The sequence below is a fragment of the Ixodes scapularis genome, unplaced genomic scaffold (genome assembly GCF_016920785.2).
Source record: "Ixodes scapularis isolate PalLabHiFi unplaced genomic scaffold, ASM1692078v2 PGA_scaffold11__112_contigs__length_91849675, whole genome shotgun sequence".
In the NCBI taxonomy this organism is placed as follows: Eukaryota; Metazoa; Arthropoda; class Arachnida; order Ixodida; family Ixodidae; genus Ixodes; species Ixodes scapularis.
This window is the reverse complement of record NW_024609837.1, coordinates 54,885,203-54,909,710: the sequence shown is the minus strand read 5'-3', so window position 1 is coordinate 54,909,710 and position 24,508 is coordinate 54,885,203. Positions and strand designations below refer to the sequence as shown.

The 24,508-nt window shown below is 48.0% G+C and overlaps 1 protein-coding gene across 1 annotated transcript in view; it reads left to right on the top strand.

The window, feature by feature from the left end:
- LOC120837148 (AF4/FMR2 family member 1) overlaps positions 1–24,508 on the top strand; it is a 226,636-nt gene that overhangs the window by 196,128 nt on the left and 6,000 nt on the right. The window contains exons 3-4 of the mRNA XM_040206363.3: positions 90–804; positions 20,961–21,197. Coding sequence (XP_040062297.2) covers positions 90–804; positions 20,961–21,197 — 952 coding nt within the window. The remainder of the gene's footprint in view (positions 1–89; positions 805–20,960; positions 21,198–24,508) is intronic.

The following is a 24,508-nucleotide window of genomic DNA, read 5'->3' as shown; positions in this document are numbered from 1 at the left end:
GAAAGACTTCAAGACAAACGTCGAAACAGACGTCAAGACAAACGTCGAAACAGACGTCAAGACAGTGGTGAAAGCAGACGTCCAAACAGAGTTGAAAGCAAACTCTCCTCCAGTAGCACCTCCCCTGCCTCCGGCTCCTGTCGTAGCACCGGTCTCCGTCTTAGACGGCAGTGTCCAGATAGAAGATATCCGGAAGCCTCAAGAATCCTCCTTCGAAGCGGATGCCGCGGATTCGAATCCCAAAGACGAGACCGCAGGGGCAGTGAGGATGCCCAAGCTAGAAGACGGAAGTACGCAGTCCGACTCTATGACAGACTCTTCGAACAAGAAACCCGAAGTCAAGGACAAGTCTTCCGGACCATCTACTTCTGAGGACAGCGGCATCACCCGAGGGGACCAGGTCTACTCCGATTCAGGAAAGCGCAAGGTTGCAACAAAGTCAGACTCTTCGGAGCAGAGCAGTACGGAATCGACGAAGGGTAAACGGCAGCGGAGGACCAAGAAAGAGGCCCTCCGTGAAAGTATGCGCAGGCGCCAGAAGTCAAACTATAAGTCGCGCTGCAGCGCCTGCAAAAACGTGCTCCCGAAGAAGGACCGACCTCCGCATCCCAGGGTCCACAAGCACAAGAGGTCCGCGGAGTCTGGCCTTGTGTCCGGTTCCGGATCTCTGTCGGACCTTGCGTTCGAATATCCGTACCTCAGCGACCCGTGTCCGGCGCACTGCAGGCACAAGAGATCCTCCATCACATGCATGGAGAGTTGCAGGGATTACCCCTGCGAGGATTTTTGTAATTCGGTCTACAGGTGGGTTGTATCTCAATCCTTATACAATGTAACTTTGCATCTTGTAAATAGGAATTGTAGCTTTCACATATCCCATTCGATTGAATGACATTTCAGCGATCAGCCAATCAGTGCGCGACACTCTGGCGTAGCGTATTCCGTGCGACAGATCGCGAGCTGATTCGCCGATCACACAAATATCATTCGATGGAACTGACATTAAATTGCCAGTCTGACAGGGGTTACACAGCTGGCGATGGCGAATGCATCCTTTAACGCTGCAGGTGAAACGGCTCTGTTTTCTTTACACGCCCTAACGGCAGCAACCGTACTAGCCGTGCTGCAGCTTCCATGCTCGTACTGTGCACACTAAAGTTATATCGTAGTGGCTCTTCGATGACACCAGGGACAGCAGCATTGGCTATGATCAACCTTAATCGGGTACGCGCGATGTTCCCAAGAGATTAAAATACAGCGGGACAGGGCAGGTAAAGCAACGTTAGTATACGGTAGGCTTTCGAACGCTATCGAGCAAGTTCTGAAGCAGTCTCGAAGCCATGGAAGCAGCACTGCCATTATTCATGGCCGTGACTACTTAATTACAGCACGCTCCAGTGACGGAAGATGCCGGTTTTGGGCACCTTCTTTTTTGTCGTATTCGGCAGGTATAAATGAGCTACGGTAACCATCAGCCGTGTATTGTTTTTATTTACCCTACAAGGTTCATATCTTCCTAACGAGCGGATACCTGCTATAAATACTGTGCGTGTGGCACGTGCGCGTCTTCACGAAATATAAAAAAAGATTACAACGAAAAACTATATTATAATAGAGAGTTTTAGTAGATCGTTCCGATACGTCCGATAGCCCCGATAATGATACTATGCATGCGCTAGGGAGACGGTGGCAGAGTATCGGGTATCATTATCGGAGTCATGGGAACGATCTACTAAAACTCTCTATTAAGGCTATGATACTCAGAAAGCCACTATTTCAGAACTAAAGCTAAATAGGTAGACGACTCGTCTTGAGAAGGAAACTACCAAGAAGCCTGAACAGCCGACTCTCTCTTGTTCAAACGTTGGCTGCCGTTCTCGCGCTACGTAGAGACACTTATGGAATCATTCCCTTTATCTAATGATACTTCACTTTTTTTATACTTGAACGATCTGGTGTAAGTAAAAGAGGGTTAGAAAATTTTCCTGACACAACAGATGAGTCAATGTTTTTTTTTCTTTATACATCTACGCGTTCCCACGAACCTTACGACAAACAGGGTTTGAAATGGCTAATACAGTTAATTTTTTTTTAATTGCGTTCACTCCCTTTACCATTTGAAGTACAAAACGATCGTGTAAATTAATATTTTATTTTCCTTACAGTGACGAGGTGATGGTACATCGCACGAATAATTCGCGTTCACGCGCTGCCGGCCAGAAGCAGCAGTTCCGCAGTCACTGCCCAAGCAACACAGATTTGGCCTATCATTGGCCAATGGCTGGAAGCGGTCCTTTGGCCAGAGGCCAGACAGTGGCCATCCATTGGCTGACGATTGTCCTTTCTTTGGTCATTGGCCATTGGCCATCAGCCAACTGCTAAGCATTGGCCGATGAATGGCCACTCTTTGCCTATTGGCCAGAAGACCATCGCCAGCCATTGCTTGGACAAATTCTGTGCTGCTTGGGTTCGTAGTTTAGTTAAGAAACACCTTTATGAACGCGACCTCCCGCAGCGGCGAGGACCATTTTTCTCCTATGAGCGACGCTGTGGTCGACCTGCCACGATTGGCCGAATGCTGACTATGACGTCAGCAAAGGATTTCTGATTGACGGAAATTAGAGTAATGTAAGAACTCCAACATTGGCGATGTTTTCAGTGTTGGTTTCAGAGCGCGATGATTGTTTGCCTTTATTGTTCGCAAAGGTAATGACGTCAGGAGAGGGAACCATAGGAGGGCGTCACAAAAACATCTAGCTCCTAATAGACCTATTACTCAATTACCCAAGCATCAAGGAGAATGCAGGGATTGGTGTTTCACGCGCCGCACGTGCTGGCCTCAGCAGTAGTAATTTTTCTAAAGCAAATGCCTAAAACGAATTGCATCTTGCACGCGCGTTCGTCAACACTATATATATTCTGGTTATTTACTTTGAATCTTTTATATGGGGAAGGCGTGCGCGTGTGGCTCGTGGAATACCAATCTCTGCATTATCCTTGATGCTTGGGTAATATAGCAATAGGTCTATAGCCACCGAAGGCCAGAGAGAGGCTGCATCGCGTCCTCACTGAGTGAAGACGAGTCTCGAACGATGCACCTTTCGCCCAATCTGTGTCGCGCGCTGTCCTCCGGCGTCCCTCGCTATTTACCGGCTGCCTCAAGCAGCAGCCAGGCTCTTCAAATCGACCGCTAAATTCGGTTGCTTAGCCTATCGAGATACGATTTTCCGCAGCGTTGCCCATAGGTGGCGCATTTTTTCTATAAAATTTGCAAATGGCAGCTTCTCAGCTGCCATAAGCCCCAGTAGTGGTTTATGGTCAGTGGACGCCTCAAACGAACGCCCCCAAGGATACTGCTTGAAACGTGTCCCTCCAAGCACCATAGCAAGCGCCTCCTTGTCAAGCTGGCTGTAGTTTCGCCCGGCAGCAACCAGGCTCCGCGACGCAAATGCGATAGGTCGCTCTTCTCCCGACGCCTTCCTCTGCGCAAGAACCGCACCGAGACCGTACGGAGATGCGTCCGTGACCAACCCAGTACTCTTCTTTGGATCGAAATGGGCCAACATTTCTGCTGAGGCCAGTAGGGACTTACTCTGGGAGGAAGCCTCCTCTTCAGATGACGTCCAGGTCCAAGGTGCGTCCGGAGCTAGCAGACGATTCAGCGGGTGTAGTGCTGCAGAAAGTCGGGGAATAAACTTGCGAGAAAAGTTAATAAGGCCCAGGTAGCTTTGGAGGCTTTTGACGTCCTGCGGTCTCGGAGCCAAAAGGAGAGCCTCGGCATTCTTAGGGCTGGAATGCTACCCTTTTCGCGTAATAATATGCCCTAAATACTCTACAGGGTCCTTCATGAACTCGCACTTGGCTAGCTTCAAACGACGGCCTGCCTCCTGAAGGTGCCCGAGGACCCGGCACACATTCTTCTAGTTATCTTCGTCATTAGCGCCGGTCTCAAGAATGTTGTCGAAATAGACCGCAACGTGCGGCAGATCGCCCAGGAGATTGTCCATTTCCCGCTGGAACAAAGCAGGGGCCGACACCACGCCAAATGGAAGCCTTGTAATCGTGAACAGGCCTTTCAGAGTGCTGATCGTGACCAATTCTTATGACTGTGCGTTCAGCTGAACTTGTTGATGCGCGTCCTTTAAGTCAAGCTTGGTGAACTTCACCCCGTTGCTCAGTTTCGCGAACAGTCCATAAATCTTAGGAATCGGATAGCTTTCGCTGACCATCGCTGGATTGATGGTGATCTTGAAGTCGCCACAAAGGTGTACGCGGCCATCTTGCTTGACCACAGGAACTACGGGTGCAGCCTACTGGGACGTCTTGACGGGGCGTATGATGCCTTCGCGCTACATACGCTGCAGTTCCTCTACTACTCTGTCTCGAAGTGTGAATGGCACTGGCCGTGCTTTAAAAAAATTCGGTCTTGACCCTCCCTTCAGTATGATCTTCTCCAACACACCCTGCATTGTTCCAAGCTTTTCTGAAAAAACTTCGCTAAATTGTTCGACTAGGCTTTCGACGGAACTGACCGCATTCACTTCCTCAGGCTTCGAGATAGTAATCTTGAATGCTTTCATCCAGTCTCTGCCCAGAAGTATCGGACAAGTCCCCTTCACCACAAACAACGGCAGTGTCGATTCACGTGTTCCCACCTTGGCTGCTGCAGTAATCTTCCCCAGAACCGATGAGAGCTCTCCCGAATAACTCTTCAGTCTCACTTCGGAGTGTTCAAACGGCGTTCCAGGAAACAGTGCATTGAACTTTTTCTCACCGATGGTGGAAACGCTGGCTCTGGTGTCCAGCTCCATGACTAGTGGCACGTCGTTCACGATGGCTTTAATCTGCACCCGGGTCCTGTTGTTCGCAGCGACCACATGGCGCACTCGTCTACATCACGCTGTGTTTCCTGGAGGTCGTTCATTTGGTGCACAGAACAAGAGTCTATCCGATTCTTTGGGCCTGTCGGTGCCGCTCTGCAGGCCCTTGCAATGTACCCCTGACATTAAACACTTGAAACAGGTGCTTGCCCGGTGGCGACACAGGAACGTTTGATGTTTATATCCACACCGATCACAGCCACGCTCAGCTGCGTTAGCCGCATTCCGTCTGGGCGGCTCCACAAAGTTGGTGGGCTCCACTGCGCCCACTGACGCAGCCTGAGGACAGAGGGTCTGGGCGTCTTTTCTTGCGGCTTCCATTGCAATGACCAGTTGCTTGGCAGACTCCAGGTTCAGGTTTGTCGATTCCAATAACCGTGTCCACATTCCCGTGTCGTGAATACCGGACACTATATGGTCCCTCATCATGCGGTCGCGCGTAGTGCCGAAGTTGCAGTCATCTACCAACTTGTTTAGCGCCGCTACATAGTCACTGACAACCTCGCCTTCGTGCCGTCGCCTTGAGAAGAATTTGAAGCTTGCTACAGCTTCCGATACCCTGGGCTTGAAATGGACATTGAGCGCTGCGAAGATTTCGGTGAGCGTCGCCTCCCCTGGTTTCGTTGGCGCGAGTAGACTTTGTAGGCAATGAGTATGTTGCTGTCCCGCAGCTTGACAGAAATACGGCCGATTTCTTTTCCTAGGCAACATCATTGGCCAGGAAGTACAGGAGAACACGCACCTGGTATTCCGCAAACTCAGTTGTACAGGGTGTCACAAAAGAAAATTTACACGGTCTTTTTTACCGCAAAAAGAAACTAGGCATCGCCAAACGCTCATTCTCCATCCAAAGGTAGAGCTAAAGGTCACAACCAGATGCCAAAGTTTCAGCCCGATCTGATAACGTAATCAAAAGTTGTTAGTGTTTTTCTGAAAATTTCAATGGGAAAATGGAGCCCATTTTTGCCCGTTTTCGGTTTCTGGTGCCATAGAGCCCCATGTGTATGAAAACTCCGTCGATCGCCATTTTCCCATTGAAGTTTTCAGAAAATCACTTATAACTTTTGATTAAGTTATCGGGTCGGGCTGAAACTTTGGCATCTGGTAGTGACCTCTAGCCGCTACCTTTGGGCGGAGAATGAGCGTTCGGCGATGCCTAGTTTATTTTTGCGGTAAAAAAGACCGTGTAAATTTTCTTTTGTGACACCCTGTACTTGCATCAAACGCTTCCAGCTTCCCGACAGACGGCATCTTGTCAGGCACCTTTCCCCGATATCTGCGTCGCGGCACTGCGCCAGTAGTCATAATCGAACCAGACGCCATGCAAGTCCCAGTGCAAGTGCGTGCAGCCCGCGCCGCAGCACGTTTACATTTCACAACAATGTGACGTCTAAAATAAAAGTCTGAGGTCTGAAAATGAGAAGGTACAGTGCACAGGATTTTCTATGGTGTAACTCAGACCCGAGGCGCAAATACTAAAAACATCTAACATTCTTAATATAAACACTGTCCTTTTCGTACCTTGCCCTGAGTTAAACAACACGAAGTACTCATCTACATATCTAAATATTTGAATGACTTTACTATTTAACTTATCTTTAATATCTCTGTCACATTTTTCTAAAAATAAATCACTCAGCACTGGTGCTACGCTCGTCCCGAAACGTACACCCTCTTTCTGTATGAAATGTGATCCCCCAAACAAAATATAGGTGGAGTCAAGGTAGAAACTTAATATCTCTGAGAAACGCCATCCATGAACACCACATTCATTCTGGAACTTCTTACATATCGTTGGTTTCTTAAACACTCTCAGATTTCCTTACGTGGTATCGGATAAAAAAGGTTTTCTACTAGATAAAAAGTTTGGCTGGTTGGTAGTAATTCATATTAGAAAACAGCGCGAATAACACATGGACAAAGAGAAGAGAACACACAGCGCCTCGTCCTGTGTGCTCTCTTCTCTTTGTCCGAGTGTTATAAACTTATAACTTATTCGCGCTGTTTCTCAATAAGGTTTTTTACATCAAAGTAAACTGGATCACAAGCCCCTGGGTTAAAGTTTTTAAAAATATCAGCTGTGTCCTCTGAGTTAATCACTTTAAAGGGATCTTGGCAATGTAGACGTCACATATGTCGTTGAAGATATATCTGTAGTTGCCTCGACCCCTTTTGCGTTACTATAACTCAGAATTACATATTCCCTCGGTGTGTTTTTACAGAGAAAAAAAATTTCGAGATAAAGATCTTTGACCCATGCCATTTATGCCTTCAGCCTGTCAAGGCACAGACTCACAAATTTGACCTGCCCTATTCTTTACTTTCGTAAAAGGAACCCAGTTCATTTTTTTTTCTTTTAAAACTGCTTGTTTACTTGTTTCTAAAAAATTCACTTTCAGGCACGAGGACGAAACCACCCTCTTTATCAGCCACCAGTAGCTTAAGCCGTTCATTCAAACACTATACTCGGCGACAACTTTTCTTGGCAATGCAGCGGAAGTTGACGAGAACCCGCTGATAGCCTTATCCAGTGCTCAAAATGGGACAGGGATCACGTGTCTGCAACCTCCACTGCATTGCCAAGAAAAGTTGTCGCCGAATGTAAGAAACATCTCCCAACTGATGCCTTTTTTGAAGGACCTGTCCCGTTTATCTCGGAGGAGAGCATCAACCCGTCTAAGATATATCTACTACTCTCTGCCCTGCATTCCGGACAAGTGCGAGCAATTCTTGGGGCTTCATGCTCGACTCACAGGAAATTTTGAGACCTTTCTCCAGCGTTCTCATGATATCTATAGGTGATTTAGCGTCCCCCATCATCACCACGTTACACACACCGCTCTTCTTTCCTCTCGTAGGCTTTGACTTTGAAGTCAGTAGTTGTTGCCAAAAAAAGATTCAGTGGTCCTTCCAGCCTGTCGACGATACTCCCTCGGCTTCCACTCCGCTATCCTCTAGTCTTTTAATGCGGAATAACACCGTACCTTTAGGGCACCTTGAAGATCATTTTTGCGTGACCGGTCGATGATGGTCGTGGGCGTACCAACCGGGGGGGCAAGGGGGTGCTTGCCCCCCCCCCCGCATTTCTCAGAGTGTGGGGGGGGCGAGGCACGTGTTTTGCCCCCCCCCCCCCCCCCCCGCCCCCGAAACAACCGCCACCGGGCAGGGCAAACACTGGCTGGCGGCACCCCAGGGATACCCAAGGGCACAGCCCCCCGGCCTGGGGGGGAGGAAGGGGGAGGTCTGGTTTGCCCCCCTCACTCAAATACAAGTTGGTACGCCAATGATGATGGTACAGTGAACAGGATTATGACATCTCTTGGGTACTATCCAATACTGATGGCGTCAGCACAATGCCTAGCCTTGACTTCCGTAATAGCCACGGCGTTGATGGAGTAGATGCCCTGTTGAAAACATGGCGAATGAAGAAAAGAGCCCCATGTAGAAGAAATAAACTGTAAAAGTTTATTCACTTGGGCTAGTTGGTGATACATTGTGACGATTAAAAGCCCTAAAAAAAGACGAGGACCATTAAAACCAGCACACACAAAGAGCGCACTTGCAACTGAAGTTTAATCTGAATTGATCAAACAGAAAAAAACACATATATGCCTCAGCAACAAAACACCCATGCCATGTATGCATATAGTCCTACCAATCTACATTTATTCTTACTCGCGTGGCCTTTTAGGACAAAGTGAACAAGCAGTTTTAAAGAATTTTGAGGATATGAGAGTGGTTCCCCTTACGAAACTAAAGGATAGGGCCGTTCCACTTTGTCAGAGCCTAGGTTTTGACAGGCTGAGAGCCTCAATAACACGGGCCAAAGCTCCCCATCTCAACAATTTTATATAGTAAAGTCATTCGAATATTTAGATGTGTAGATGATTACCTTGTGTTGTTTGACTCGGAGGGAGGTACAGAAAGGACAGTGTTTATATCAAGAATGTTAGATGTTTCTTTAGCACTTGCGATTCGGGTCTGAGTTTCACCATGGAAAATCTTGTGCAGTGTACCTTGCAATTTTTAGACCTGAGACTTTTGTTTTTGACGTCACATGTTTCTTAGTTTTACTGCCCTGGAGCGAAAAAAGCTGTGTTACAATTTGACTCAAATCACTCCAAGATTATTAGAGAGGTATTGCTACCACGTGCCTAAAAGCATCGTTCATTAAATTTTATTCACATACTGTGGCGCACAGCTTTGGAAGGCAAGTGAAGACATTAGAGGACGGTGAGTATTCCCTTACGCTCATCAAAGGGGTGGCAGTAAAATTATTGCGAGAACTTCGGGAGTCAGAAAGAGTGGTGGTAAGCCCAGAAATAATGTTAAACCAGCCGTTATACCTTATATACACAAAATTAGTCATAGTTTATAGAAATTGTGTAAAAAAAAATCATGGAGTTCCGGTACTACTCTCAGCGGTTGAGAAATTGGGTAAACTGCGTGTAAGAGTGTAGCGGGTAGATCTAGGGGTGGATGTCTGTAACATAAGACATGTGGCTAGATTTGTAGAATGCAAGCAAGGGTCGGTATACCTGTATACAGAACACCTTTAACTTGTGGGAGGGTTTACATAAGACAGTCCGGACGCTGCATAAACATACACTAAGAGAGCACGCACTGGCGATGAGATCGTCGCTCGCGGGTAATCTTTCGGTGCGCTGCAATTGATACGATTTTGTCCCAAAGTTTCAGGAACACTTATCTTGAGCTGGAACCGAACAAAATGACAAGGCAAATTTCAGAGGCATATTTATTAAAGAAGTGTGGTCAAGATACGTGCGTTAGCGCCCCATCGATTGTCCTCAACGATTCGGAAGTGGCATATTTACAGACCTTTGATAGGCCAAGCTAGTAAGAATAAATGTAAATTAGTTGGACGATGTGCGTACATGACACAGGTGATTTGTTAAGGCATATATGTTTTTCTTTAATTATTTCCGATTAAACTTTAGTTGCAACTGCACTCCTGGTCTGTGTCTTATTTTTTAGCGATTTTAATTGTCACAATGTCTATGCGACTTTCTGGATGGAAATTGAAGTAGACAGTCTACTTTTGAGGTGCTCCGGTGCATCCCAATGGAAAAACGCGCGTGCATTGTCTCTTTTCGCCGGAAAATAACATGGATCAGTTTTGTTATTTGGGTAATACAGAATAGTATGTACCTTCATCAATATTGAAAACGTATAAATCCTTTAGTTACAGCATTTTTTTTCGCCAGTAAACGACGTTAAACTTAGTTATATGTCGTGCCCAAACCTGTGTTCTAAGGAGGTCTGTAAACACGAGCGACAAATCTAAGCAAAATGACAATCGAAAGGGATGTAAAGCGTGTTCAAGGCTTGCCGGCATTCCAGTGACGCTTATATATTGCTAATATGTCAGTCCTATCACGTATACAGAAATCACCCCGTCGCACATCTTTACGAGCGATTAAAATCATTCAAAACATAAAGGATGGAGTACGCGGGCTATGAAAGGTGTGTCTTTCTATTATTTCCTATGCCGGACAGCTTTTATGAGGCACCTGTTTTCTGGCTTTTCTATGTCTTCAAATATTTCGAGCGTCCGGACGAGTAATGTTTCCAACGCAGAACAATTAAGTATTTTCGCACACATGTACGAGCGAGAGAATAAAGCAATACTTGTTTATTGCAAATCGAATTATGTTAACTTGGCCTTCACTTTATTTCGATCGTCTACAATGCATGCGCAGGGAAATACTGATCCGGTGTTAGTGCGTAGTCCTTGCCGTCTCTCTTGGTTCTCCACATGTCCTTTGTTCGCTTGGTACGCAAATCTCTTATGCAGAAAAGCGCCACCGCCGTGTTCGTTCTAATTGTGCCCGATAGTTCACCAAATGCATGTATGAAGCTGTTTTAATACGAACGCATTGACTGTCCCATGGAACGAGCCGACGTCATCAGCCGCGACAAACAGCAGATAAATTTCCAAAGCCGCAATCTAAACCCCCCCCCCCCCCCCCCCCAGCTTTGAAACCACACAAAAAACCACGCAAAACGGCAGTGAAATAAAGCCGACGCGCGTCAGTGTCGATTAGCATCACCCTATGGCGCTGCGTGTCCGCGCCGCCTAGAGTTCCTGTATAGGCTCCCTACGGGAGCCAGAGTTGCGCATTTGTTTTCCCCGCGCCGCCACGCCGCTATTCGCCGAGATCCATCACGTGAGGAGCAAAGCATCCGTTGGCGTGCAAGAAAGCCACCTTTACGGTCGCTCCGCCGACGTTTCTCTTGCCCCGGCGTATGTTTCCCTGCTTTCCGCCTCCTTTTCCTCCTCTCCTGTTTTCCATGCGCGGCGGCGCGCGCGGCGCCGCTATTCGCCAAATTTAGTCACGTGAGGAGCAAAGCAACCAGCTCGTGCGGGAAAGCCGGCGCTACGGCCAAGCGCCGAGGCTGAATGCGCAACTCTGCTACCGTAGGTAGCTATACAGGAACTCTAGCGCCGCCCTCCGCCCGAGCGCGCCAGCCGGCCGATTTCTGCAACCGATTCCGTGCCGGCGGCACGGCCGATGTCAGCGAGGCGCGGCTACTTCACGAGGAAGCGCGCGAAAACGACATTGACGCTTTCGCGTTCACAACTCATAAGAAGTACTTAGGTGTACCTCGAGCCTTTTACCGCTTTTACCCCTGTGTTTAAAACCATGAATCAACAAGAAACACACTGTAACCGATCGATATTTTTATTTACGTGATGGAGAAAGGTCCTAAACTATTACTACTTTATAATTATTCGTAATATTTGCTCATTACATCGACCGCAAAAAAAAAAAAAAAGCATCTGCTCTTTCCCGCATAACGCATTACCGGAAGTCAATTTTCGACTGTCTGCTGTCTGCTTCATTTTGCAACAGCACACTAGCGCTTGTTGAACCTGTAGCGTACATTATAATGACTCTACGGTGGGGTGTGGGCGGGAAACAGGTAGACGTATGGCTGATCCGGCGAACGGGTAGCTTCCACCGGGCGGCCAGCTTAGAGGGGAACGAATTGCATCTACCGCGTTAAAACAGCAATTGGGACATGTTTGCTCACACTTGTTGTGTTCCTTTGACGTAAATTAGGCCGGATTGAAATGGATTCCATGAGGAGTCTTTTCATAGCCAACACTTCGGTTAAATGAGTGTGGAACGTATATTAAGCTTGGCCAGCTATGCCCATGTTTTAAGTGTTCCGTAGGTGGCGCTAGGTACGCCTATGTACAACAGGCCCCCTTTTTTATATGTTAGTTTTGAAACTATAAAACATGCAAAAATAAAACGAACCGAAGTCCAAACTCTGAATACAGTCCTTGTAACGGATAAAAAGCCTCACTTCACGTCCTGAGCGTCTGCAGGTTTTCCCAGGGCGGCTTGAGCTTCGCAGTCCTCCGTTGGAGTAGGTATTCCTGGTACACAACGGTTGGCGTCGCACACAGATAATGACTGCAAAGTTGACTGCAGGTTTCTGAAAGAGTGGTCTCAGATGATGTCTGTTATGCCTGTAGACCACATTAGTCGATGACTTGAGTTTGTATGATCGGTGAGGTCCCACGTTGAGAACAGTTGCTGGGGCGCATCTTCCATTCAACCAAACCAAACTTTGGCACCAGCCTTCAGTGCTCGCAGGGGAGCCGTATGCTTGTCCGCATGAAGATGTCGCCTTTCCTGGCGTCTCTGTAGCTGCTTCTGGTGGAAGTTGTGTGAGTAGTGCGGTCATAATAGTTTTGGAGGTGCTGGTAAAAGCGTTCCTAACTTGCGACCCATTAGCATTTCCGCCGAAAACGGAACGGGGGGCGACCGATAGTCAAGGAGGACTCCGAAGAGATCTTGGCCGTTTTGTGCTGCCTCACGAAGAGAGGCTTCGATTGTTTGTACACATCTTTCAACTTGCCCCTTGAAATGCACAGTGGGGATGACGGACTGTGGAAGACGACCCATTCCTTGTTGAAAGTTGCGAATTCCATCGTGTTTAATGGCAGACCCTGATCCGTCACGACTTCTTGAGGTTTCCCGAACCGGGCGTAGATCTTCTTTCGTGTGTTCATTAGACCAGCCGCTGTGGTTGAGACCACCTTTTTCAGCTCGATATAGGCAATTGCAAGCATGGCGCCACAAGTGGTGCCCCATGCGTGCAAGCGCGTGCAACGCGCGGGTGAACGTAGCTTTCGCAAGCTCGTAATCACACGGGCGTGCCTGCTCGAGCAGAGACATGGCGGCGGCCAGTCGCCCAGCTTGCAATCGTCTATACCTTGAGTATTAATCCATGATCAACAGGTAGTTCACCCCTCCGAGGGGGAGGAAATTCATCCTAGCTTTTACCCTGCAGGGCAGACTTGGTAGGGCTTGGTCTAGGAGAGGTTCATGGGGGTTAGCTCTCTGATGCTCCTGGCATGCAGTGCAGTTCTTCACAAGTGCCTTAATGTCTGCATTCATGATAGGCCAGTGCAGGGCCCCCTCTGCCTTGTTCTAGCAAGTTACTATCTATCGATGACCAAGATGAAGCTTTGCCAGGGCATCTGTTCTGCACATAGCAGGTGGTAGGTCAGGGTGATTGCCTCTGTACAGCAGTCCGTCTGAGCAGTGGAATTCCTCTTTACTTACGCCAAAACTGCCTTATCTCCGGGCTCATGCTACTAGGGTGCTCGGGCCACTCGTTTCTGATGTACTCAACCACACGCTGGAGTGTAGCGTCTCTCGGTGTGTCATGCTTGATTTGCTGCAGCTTGCAGGGTGTTGCTTGTACAAACAAGCACAGTAATGCTGGCGGGCCCTCAACCTCGGCTGTGTCCACTTTTTCTTTCGTGAGTGGTGCTCGGTAGAGGGCATCTTTTACTACCAGTTGCTTCCCTGGTACGTAGGTAAGGTGTACGCCGTACTGCTGAAGCCTCAACAACAGACCCTGCAGTCCAATTAGTGGCTTGTGTTTAATCTGAACAACGGGTCTTCCGTAGATATAGTGGTGGAAGCGGCAAAAACTACAGCAAAAAGTCCTTCCTCAACCTGAGCGTATCGGCGTTGTGTCTCAAACAACGTAGCTGGTGCATACGAAAGCGGTCGTTCATTTCTGCAAGAGAACCGCTCCTAGCCTGTACGAGCTTGTATCGACAGAGGGCACTGCTATATCTTTGGCATTGAAGTAACGCAGGAACCGTGCCGACACCATCAAGTCCTTCACCTTGTTGAAGCACCTATGCATGTCGCAAATCTTTCAGAAGTTGTCGTAGTGGGTAAGTCTGGTGCGCCAGGTTGGGAACGAACTTCGGGAGGGTCTGTCCAAGCCCAAGAAACGTACCAACCTTTGCTTGTTGTCAGGAACAGGAAATGTAGCAATTGAGTTTAACTTGCGAAGGTCGGCAGACACCCTTTTCGGAGAGCTCCTTCCCTAAGTAAAGACCTTTGGCACTCCTAGCTGTAGCTTGTGCTTATTGAGCTTTAGGTTTGCTTTGTAAGCAATTTAGAGGACTTGTCTATTCTGCTTAAATTGTTCCTTAATTGAGTTTCTGGCAACGATCAAAGATCATCAAAATAGGGATTCATGTCACCTCAATTCTCAAACTGTTCGTCCATTATGCTCTGAAGCTCCTCCGGTGCACAGTTGAGACCAAATGGCATAACCAAGAAACTATACTTGCCATTTGGCGCTGAAAGGTGCACAACTTTGAGCTTTCTCCATCCAACTAGAGGTGGTGAAATGGGCACCATGACAGAACAGCACATGACAAAACATCACGCGACAAAACAGCACGGTCAAAACAGCACGCGTCAAAACAGCACAGCGTCAAAACAGCACAGCGTCAAAACAGCACGACGACAAAACCGCACGCGTCAAAATAGCACGCGAAAAAACAGCACAGCGTCAAAACGGCAAAGCGACAGAAGAGCACGTGCCAAAACAGCACGGCGGTAAAACAGCACAGCGTCAGAACAGCACAGCGTCAAAATAGGACATTGACAATACAGCTAGGGTTTGGCGTATTCGGTTTTTATTATTGTGAAACTGGGCGTACATTTTTCTGTTTTTATTACAAGCAGAAGTTTTCGGTTGATTGCTGAGAATATTTGTAGACGCATGAACTTTTCAGTTCTTTTCGGTTTATTGATGAAAACCAGTATACTGACGAAAATGCAATATTTAAAGGCGTTTGTTTAAAATGAATAGTAAGTAAACCAGGTACTGGATTTCTTATTTGTTGATGTCTGTGGCAGCCTGACGCGACCTGTTCTGCAAGACGCTATGGGGCTCTATCGTGATCTGACATCATCGTCATGGGCTCGTATTTGTACGCAGGACGAACACGAGCTTTACTAACACTTCGGTCGGAGAGGCAAATATCAAAATCCAAAAATTTCCAAGCATTGTACTCAGTGCATTGTTCCCCCATTTTCACGACTGCGAGAGGTGGATAATTCGCGCAGACCAAGAAACCACAATAATGCAAGCGTATTTATGCCCTCCTCTAGTAAACGGAAGCAAGGGGTGTTAAAAAATGTGCGGAATTTACGGATGCCCTTTAATTTCATTGTACAGTCCACGATTAAACTTTCTTCTTTGAAGAAAGAATTCGGCACACAAATCCCTATCAGGTGAAAAACCCAGATTTCGTCCTGAAGACCAATGCGTCGGTTTAACTTTTGTTGAAAGTTGAACCAATCTTGGACACAAGCTGAAAACTGCGAAAGGAAGTGGTCATACGTTCAGTAATGAGGCACATTTCTCCACCCACCCCTCCAGACGCCCTCGAAAATACTGACCTTTTTCAGTTAAAACCGAATTTGTAAAAACATATTTCGTCGTACTTTTACCGGTTTTATCAGTTTAAGCCGAAAACGCTGAAGCCTAAATAGAGCGTATGGAGTTAAAAAAAAAATTCACGTCTCAAAGTAGGCACTGTAAAGGAGTGGAGGGTCTAGGCCAATTCCTCCAAGATCAACTCGTCGACGGCCAATATGTCGAATCCGTTCTCATGGGAGCAAGTTGGGTGTGGGGAGTATACTCGATGCGCACATGAAGGCTCCCTGGGCAGTACCGAAGCCCCCGCTGGTGCGTATTATGGCTATTTCTCGAGCAGTTCTGCTAACGTTGACGCGCAAGATTGCTGGTGATGTCGTCTACAATAAATGAATCAATTGCACGGCAACATGTTGTTGTTAGTTGTTAAATGAAAAAAAAAAAAGAAGTATGTGCGGCAACGGTGTGCTTAGCGTTAGCCCATGCTGTGCGGCAACATCATTAAGGCTATGGCATGTTTCTGCTTCCCCGGTTTCCACTCGATCGAGGCCTTCGTCGGCAATAATCTGTGAATTTAACTCAAAACAACTTCTCGCCTGCAAGCTGCAGCTGCGTGTTTCCGGAAATTTTGTTCACGACGAATGAACCCCACAGAATCTGTGCTCATGGTACATCATGAATTCGCTCGACATTAAGTTGCCTCATCTTCCCGGTTCTATCGATGCATCTGTAATCAACGCATCTCCCGCTTTTTGGGGGGGACGTTTTACACTTAGGTGGTAATTACGAAACGCCGAGTACCCTTACCGGACCACCGAAAACCAGACGGTTCATAACTTGACCTTATGGATTTCATTTTCCAAATAACTTTTTCTCTTTCGCTAAATCTAAAAAAAAAAAAAAAAAAAAAGAGACTTGACAACGCGGTTGACATCGAGGCGAAGATATCACCTCTAACTACCCAATCTCATCAAAGATCAGCGCAGTTAAGTAGTAGTAACTACTGCTAACTTCGTTTGTTTTTAGCAATCACACAGCAGCACCAGTCGGGACACTGACTTAGCAATGAAATAGGCTATAAATTCCTTTATAACCTAGCGACAATAAACGAAAGGGTTAAGGAGGTTCGAAAATATTCGCGCAGAGGGAGGTGAAGAATGCGCTCGAAGCTGCTACATACGTGCTGTTTTGTCGCTGTGCTGTCTTGACGCAGTGCTGTTTTGGCATGTGCTCTTCTGTCGCTTTGCCATTTTGACGCTGTGCTGTTTTGTCGCGTGCTATTTTGACGCCTGCTGTTTTGTCGCCGTGCTGTTTTGACGCTGTGCTGTTTTGACGCGTGCTGTTTTGACCGTGCTGTTTTGTCGTGTGCTGTTCTGTCGCGTTCCCGGTGAAATGCATGCGAGACGTTAAACAACGTCAAGACCGTTGCATTATGTAGCTTGGCAGGAGAGTCTCTTGCGTTGGGATCTGATAGCGCGAACGGATCATGCTCTCATTAAACTCTCGTGAATATAAACATAGCCGTATAGGGAGTATTCACTGGCGGCCATAGCTTGTGTGCGCGAATGCTGAGCGCGTGCTGATGGCGAGCTTCCACAGCTCTTTTGCAACGTGCATTCCGCACCATCAAGAGTGTTGGTCTTAGCACCCTATTGATGTGAGCTCGTTCTGAGCATGCGCTCTAAACAGCACCCACGAATATGGCGTCCAGTGAGCACTCCCTATTCGCGACTCCAGCGACCTATAGGGGGCGCCACCACCAAACAAACATGGCGGCTGAGTCCAGGTCGCGTCGACTCGGCCGGGCTGCCTGAACAAGTGGCGCATTCAATTTAACAGATATTCTTTTGTTTAATGCCAAATTTTATAGGTATCTGAACTGAGATGGTTACGTGTAGCCGGTGCACATAAACTTGCAAAGCATAGTTTTGTTTTCCCGTTATTTTTTGCTCTTTTCATGTCAAAGTTTCGTTTCGGAGATTTCGTTCGAAACCGAAACTATGGGCTCCGGAGAGACGGTAATATACTTTAATCAGTTTTGATCATCTAAGGAAAGCGGCGATGACCACAGAATTGTTCTACCGAGAGCAATTTTCAGCAAACTCGCATGCCTCGACCATGCGACTTATCTGTCCAAGAAATCGAGCTTTTGTTCGGTCATCAACACAGGCTGCAGGAAAATTACGAAAATTGAGCGAGCGCTTCTCGAGCCTAGGAGCATTTTAACCCGCTGGCGCCCCACAACGCAGCTGATATTCTTATTTCAATTCTGGTTTTAGTAGCAATCGAGAATTCATTTTGACGAGCGGGTTATGTATTATATTACGAACTGTGTCCCACTAAAGCGATATTAGTATATTCTTCGGGTTGAAATAGGAGCTTAGTTGACTAGGTATTAGATGAACTGCTGAATAATATTTCATAGACAGAGAGATACTACTTGAACTCAGCCAAATGGTTCTAGCCGGTAGCACGGAGACGAATGCGGACGAACTGAAGAGAGTTTTCATCGCAGATTCAAGCAGAACCTCTCTGCATTGAACTTGACCTCGAATCTTGAACGGAGAAAATGAGCATTTTCTGTGGCCGGTAAACCTGAGCAATGTAGACGTATATTGCTGATGGCTTCGACGGGGGTATAATATAAATATTGGAGGCGCGATAGATCATAATAACGTGACTGCTTCTAACTTTGCGAGACGCGTCCTGCACCTTTTGAAAGCAGACAATTTCCCTCATTATTCATATGCAGCGAGCAGGTTTTCCTGAATCAAGTATTTGCGAAATCAGCCCAACTCCTTCAGTGTGGTTCAGAGGCTTTTTCGGCGAAAAGCAGCCAAGATGACTAGCCAACGCACCGACCGGCGTGGGTGGCACAAACTTGAGGCTAATCAAACACAACCAAACTCAAGAAAAGCGGCTGTCGAACCTTCCCATTCACTTGACTGCAACGTTGGTGTTCCCTCCAGTGAAACACCTCGTCTGTCGTCCTCAGTCCACTGTTCTACATCCTTATAAAGAAACCACTTATCAGACACCAAGTAGTCGTTACTTTGAATGTGATTCGAGACAAACAAGAAATCGAAACGTTTTTCCGTGAATCCTCCCCATCCAGGAAATCGAAAGCACGCGACCGTCTGTTGTGGAGTAAACGGGTTTTCAAACACGCGATGGAAGAAAACAATCTACTGAGGCTTCACCACACTAATGAACACTCATGCAAACTTTCGGACCCTCGTCAAATTACATTGTTCGCCACCGCGCCGACAGCACGTGTCCGCGAAAGCCACCAGAGACGCGGAGGAACGCGGAGCGACCTGGACCGGCTGGTTCCCGGTTTTCCCGCTTGGTGGCGTCCGTTTTGCTGGAGTCGCAAATAGGGAGTATTCACTGGGGGCCATATCCGTGTGCGCTGCTGCTGAGCGCGTGCTGAAGGCTAGCTTCCGTAGTCCTTTTGAAGCGTGCATTTAGCACCATCAAGGTTGCCGTTCTTAATAGGCTAGTAATGTGAGCTCGTTCTGAGCATGCGCTCTAAACATCGCCCTCAAATATGGCGTCCAGTGAATACCTCCTATGGAGCTGTCTCGCTTCGTAACGACGACGATGGGACTGCCGTAACTTGTGGGCTTTGTCACTCTTACAATAACCTTTTCCTTTTCCATCCTCTTGAGTTCAGCTTTCACTTGCTCCACTAATGCATTGGGTATTTTCCTGGGTGCTGAAACACTAGGCTCGGCATCCTCACGCGGTACGATCTTGTGGAGTCCAGGGAGTCTGCTCGTACCTGTGACGGCATCTTGATACTCCTCGATGATGCGTTGTGCTGCTTCTGGCATGCTTCCTGTGCCTCGTGGCGTCACAGTGTGAATGTGAGACGTTGTACTGTTTGTACTGTTGTACTGTTTGCACGCCTTCAGCCCCCGTATCGGGACTGCATCCTAGTCGGCAACAAAGAACTTTAGGCTTCCAATCCGTCAATTAGCAGTGCAGCTCGGCTCACATTCTCCTATGATTGGTAGTTGTTCTCCTGAGTAGGTCGACACCTTGGTTTTGGTCCGGTACACACTTGGTCGAGGCTCCCATTGACGCAGTTCACTCTTTGAGATGACGTTCACTTGAGCTCCTGTGTCAAGCTTTGCAAATGTTTTGTGACGGTTCAGGTAGACTCTTTCTACCCACGCCTAGCTGTCGTCGGTTAGGATGTAGACGGAAAGTGCATCCAGACACACGTCATCGTTTTCTTCGAACAGTGCTTACACTTGCTTCCTATGCTCTTGTTGACTTGACTGCTGAGTCTCACGTCCGTCGCGTGCGCTCTCTCCGTCGCGTGGGCGATCTGCCGACTTCTTGAAATTTGCTCTTTTGGCGGTTCCTGGTCTCTCACTTCGCATGGCGGGAACCCCTTCTTCCTTCTGTTTCATGGCCTCTGAATGGGTCTTTGATACTTCGGCCGCCTTAGACCTGTCTATAACCGACTTGAAGGAAACGTCTCCCTCGCGCAGCAAACGTTCTCAAAGGTCGTTGTCGCGAATTCCTTGAATTAGCCGACCCTTCACAATGCGGTCGTGCGCTTTCCCGAACGAGCATTCTTGCCCCCTGAGCTTCACTTCTGCGACGAACTAATCAAACGACTGACCTGCCTTATGCTGTAAGCTCTTGAAGGCGTGCGATGCATGTGTGAGATTTCTTGATGGCCGAAAGTGTTCGTCGAACGCATCCAGGACATCTGCCAGTGTCCTTTCGTAGCCAGCTGCCAGTGGCGGGGACGTCAAAGTTTGGTAAATTGCGTTGGTTTCGGTGCCTCTGACGTGCAGGAACAGCGACTTGCTTGTCCCCTCGTCTTCGGTGTGATACTTGTACGTACGCTCGACCATGCCTGCATCGCCACCGCGACCATGCCTCTGCCGGGTTGGACGTCGCCGAGAACGGAGGAATTTGTGGCAGGAATGCGGCCATGGTTTCGCTATTCCACTTCTGTCATCAGGTTATGTTCCTTCGACATAGATAAGGCCGGATTGAAATGGATTTCATGACGAGTCTTTTATCGGCAAACAATTCGGTTACATGAGGTTGGAATATATATTAGGCTTGGCCAACAGTGCCCATGTTTTATGTGTGCCGAAGGTAAGTGCCCACCATATAAAACAGCTATCACCTAAGAAAGCTCTAAAAATACGCGAGGATATGAAAGCGGTCGTTAAAGGTCGCTTGAAAAGAGCACGCAAAATATCACTAGTGGGACAACAACCAACCACCCTGTATCGTCCACTTGCTTCCGTAGCTCACACGTAAAAGGAAATGCGCGTGCACGCTATATACGCACGACGTCACGGGCATGCGTCCCCGCAGGTACCCTCCGGGGCACGGTCCCTACGAGGCGTGTCCGTGCGGCTGCGTGCACAACACGGCTCTGCTGCCCGAGTGCTGCCGCTGGGGGGACGCACCCCGGAGCCGCTACTCGTGGAACGGCAGCGAGGCAGCGGGTCCTGCGGCGGGCGCCTGCACCTGCCGCCGGAGCCATCCAGCCTACTCTTCACGGCGCAAGGTCAAGTTCGCCCATAGGCCGGGCTCCAAGGAGGCCCTCAAGTGAGTGCGCTTCAACGTGCTTCCAAGTCGCTCTCTTTAAAGTCGCTGTCACTCCACTATTATATCATACAAAAGACAGTCTGGAGACACCATTTGAGGTGTGTTTCTTCCTTGTATGTGAACATTGGTCATACTCTCTGCAGACATGTGTATGAAACAAACATATGCTTGGGCGTGTCGTCAGATGTCATCATGTTTGCAGCGAACACCATGTATTTTGTATGTAGGACTGCGTCGCGATGCCCGTTCTTGGTGAAGTTTCGCAACGAATCCGTGTGCGTTTCGTGTACGTCGTGGGCAGCTAAATTGCGGTCCCACGGCCGCAACAATAATGCCGGTGCTGGCTGCAGTTCAGCTCATGTTTGCGGTACAATTGTCGTGTCTGTGCGGGAGGCGCGTCTGCGCGGGTTGGGTATACCACCCTCTCGGACTCATGTGTTCAAGAAACCGGACTCCCTCAGGGTGGCATCTTAAGTGTCACTTTGTTTATTGTTAAAATGAACTCTCTTGCCCTGCCCTAGTCTGTTTCATTTTCGCTGTTTGTTGACGACATCCAAATTTCAGCGTCCTCTTGTAATATGTCTGGGTGCGAGCGCCAGCTACAGCTAGCCATAAATAACCTTAGCAAAAGGGCCGAGGAATGCGGATTTAAGTTCTCGCCTGAGAAAATTGTCTGAGCACCATTTTTTTGGGGTCGGGGTTCTCCTTGGACCTTTTACTTGCATTGTACAAAACCTGCATCCCTATCAGGAATGAACACAAATTACTGCGTGTTACGTTTGATAAGAAGCTGAACCTTTTCCTCACTAAAGTCTCTAAAGACAATATTTTTTAAAACTGCCAATCTTCTTAAAATGCTAGCATATAAGACATGGGGACCGGACAGAAAATGCCTCCTTGGGCAATACAGTGCTCTCATTCGATTTCGTTTGGACTATAGAGCTCCAGTATAAGTTTCCGCCAGACCGTCTGCGATTGGGATATTCGATCCCATCCCCCGCCTTGGCTGACGACTTGCAGCAGGAGCTTTTCGAACGCCTCCTATCCTCAGCCTGTATGCAGAATAAAACGAAACGTTGCTTGAGAGGACACGCCAGTACCTCAGTTTAACACACACTTACAACATGCTAGCCGACCGTACTCATACAAAGTACCGTTCAGTGCAGAAGTCCAGATCCTGTATTTTTGAAAACAAACTGAGCGTAGTGATACCACTGATCTTCCGTGTTAAGCATTTTCGTTCTTCTCTTCAACTGGGACTGGACGAAGTTAGCCTTATACAGAATGTATAGCAGGTTGCTTTCTGGGATGTGCAGCCAGTGGCTTGTGACTGGACATTCACAAAGTTTAATAAGTGTAGTGTGCCAACCCAAGTTATTCAACAAGAAGTTTATGAGGTCGAAAAGAAGTATGAGGGTTATGCCCACTTTTATACCGATGAAGCCCACTTTGGAAGCTTCTAGAAATCCGCTTGTACAACACCTAGAGTGTAAGCTTAACAGCGCTTCTTGGGGGGGGGGGGGGGGGGGGGGGGCTATATTATAAGATTTTGTTGGGTGCCGAGTAACAAAGGAACAAGGGGCGACGAGGAGTCTGACAGGCTTGCTACATCCTCGAGGGACCCCTCAATCTCACGCAGGCTTCCCCTACCAGGACATTGAGCCTTTAATCAAATCGTCACTCTTTGGGTCATGGCAGGCAGAATGGGATGTGGAGTGCAATAATAAGCTCCACGTGCCCAAGCCGGTCCTCGGGACCTGGGAGAGCTCTTCGTTTGAGAACAGATTTCATGAAGTTGTTGATGTGTCGGCTTCAAATTGGCCACTCTTTTTTGTCACACACAAGTATTTTCGGTGCGGGGACGATTCACCTGTGTGAATATCTGTGAGGACCAGTGGCGTACCAACTTGTTTTCGAGTAAGGGGCAAACCACACCCCCCCCCCCCCCCCCCCCCCAGGGCCGGGGGGCACTGCCCTTGGTATCCCTTGGGCGCCGCCGACAGTGTCTGCCCTGCCCAGTGGCGGCGGTTTCGGAAAGGGGGGGGGGGGGGGGGGGGCGGCAGGGCAAAACAGATACCTTGCCCCCCTCACCCCCCCCCCCCCCCGGTCGGTACGGCCATGGTGTGGACGCACATTCTTCATAATTTGTGGCTCTGTTCAGAAGTCAAATCAGAACGTTATAATCATTTTCCGAAATTCGTTCGGTGCCACATCCCATCTCACCAGTTCTCTTCCTGGGAAACCATCCTCTTGTCCCCTTTGGAAGACTTGTGGTTTTATTACTAGTATTGGCCTGATACACCAGATTTAGTTTTACCTGTTTCTAAAGTTGCTCTTTTGTAGCACGGCGACCATTGTACCTTGACTGTCTTCAGCTTGGCATAATATGGCCTCCGTTGCTTTTGTGCCATAAAGCCCACAAACAGCAACAACAGCCGTCGTTCATTCGCTGTGATGTCTCTGTCGCAATATTTCACCATGCAAGATAAGTTTCTCCTCGCAAACGAACTGTCTCATTTGGGACAAAAGTAATTCCAAAGTAATGAGTAATTGTTTCAGAATTATAAAGTAATTCCTAGAATTACTGCCTTTTCTAGGCTAATTCTTAGTCTAGAAAATTAATTATTTACGTTACTCGTTACCAGAGAAAATAATTTAATTACTCTAGTTTCATTACAGTAATGTCATTACTGTGTTCTCTGAACTGTATATGCTCCGCTTGCGGAGCAGATTATCGTAATGGTGCTCCCAGGGCGGCCATGTTGGATCCAAGGCCGCACTGTGGGAAGCTACGTGGTCGCTTCTGCAGGAGATGGCGTTGCTGTGCTGCTGCGTGCTGCGGCGTGCGAAGTAGAGAAGATATAGTGCGGCGACACGCCACGCGTGCGCTTTCGTCCTCTCATTTGTTTCCTATTCTTCTCTATGCCCTCTGTAGAACGTAACACCCGACGGAAACGTCATCCCTTTGCAAGCCGTAGCTGCGCGTGGTTGTCTGGTCCGAAGTGCCCGGATGTGCCGGTCGCGTATCACTCCGCGAGTGCCGCAAACGCGAGCAACGCGATCGTTCTCCGTATTGTCCGCTTCCCTGACTTCGGAAAGATGGTTCAAAATATCGCTCGCGTTATAAAACAACGCGATTCTACTGTACACAGTGGCCACACATCATGTTCAATGGTCAAGGAACCATCCAGTTTGATCGATTTTAATGTAGGATATATATTTTGCAAACAGAAAGCGAGAAACATGCTCCGCCCGAAACTCGGCGCCTGCAAGGTCGCTTTCCCTCGTAAAGGTTGGATCCAGCTCGGCGC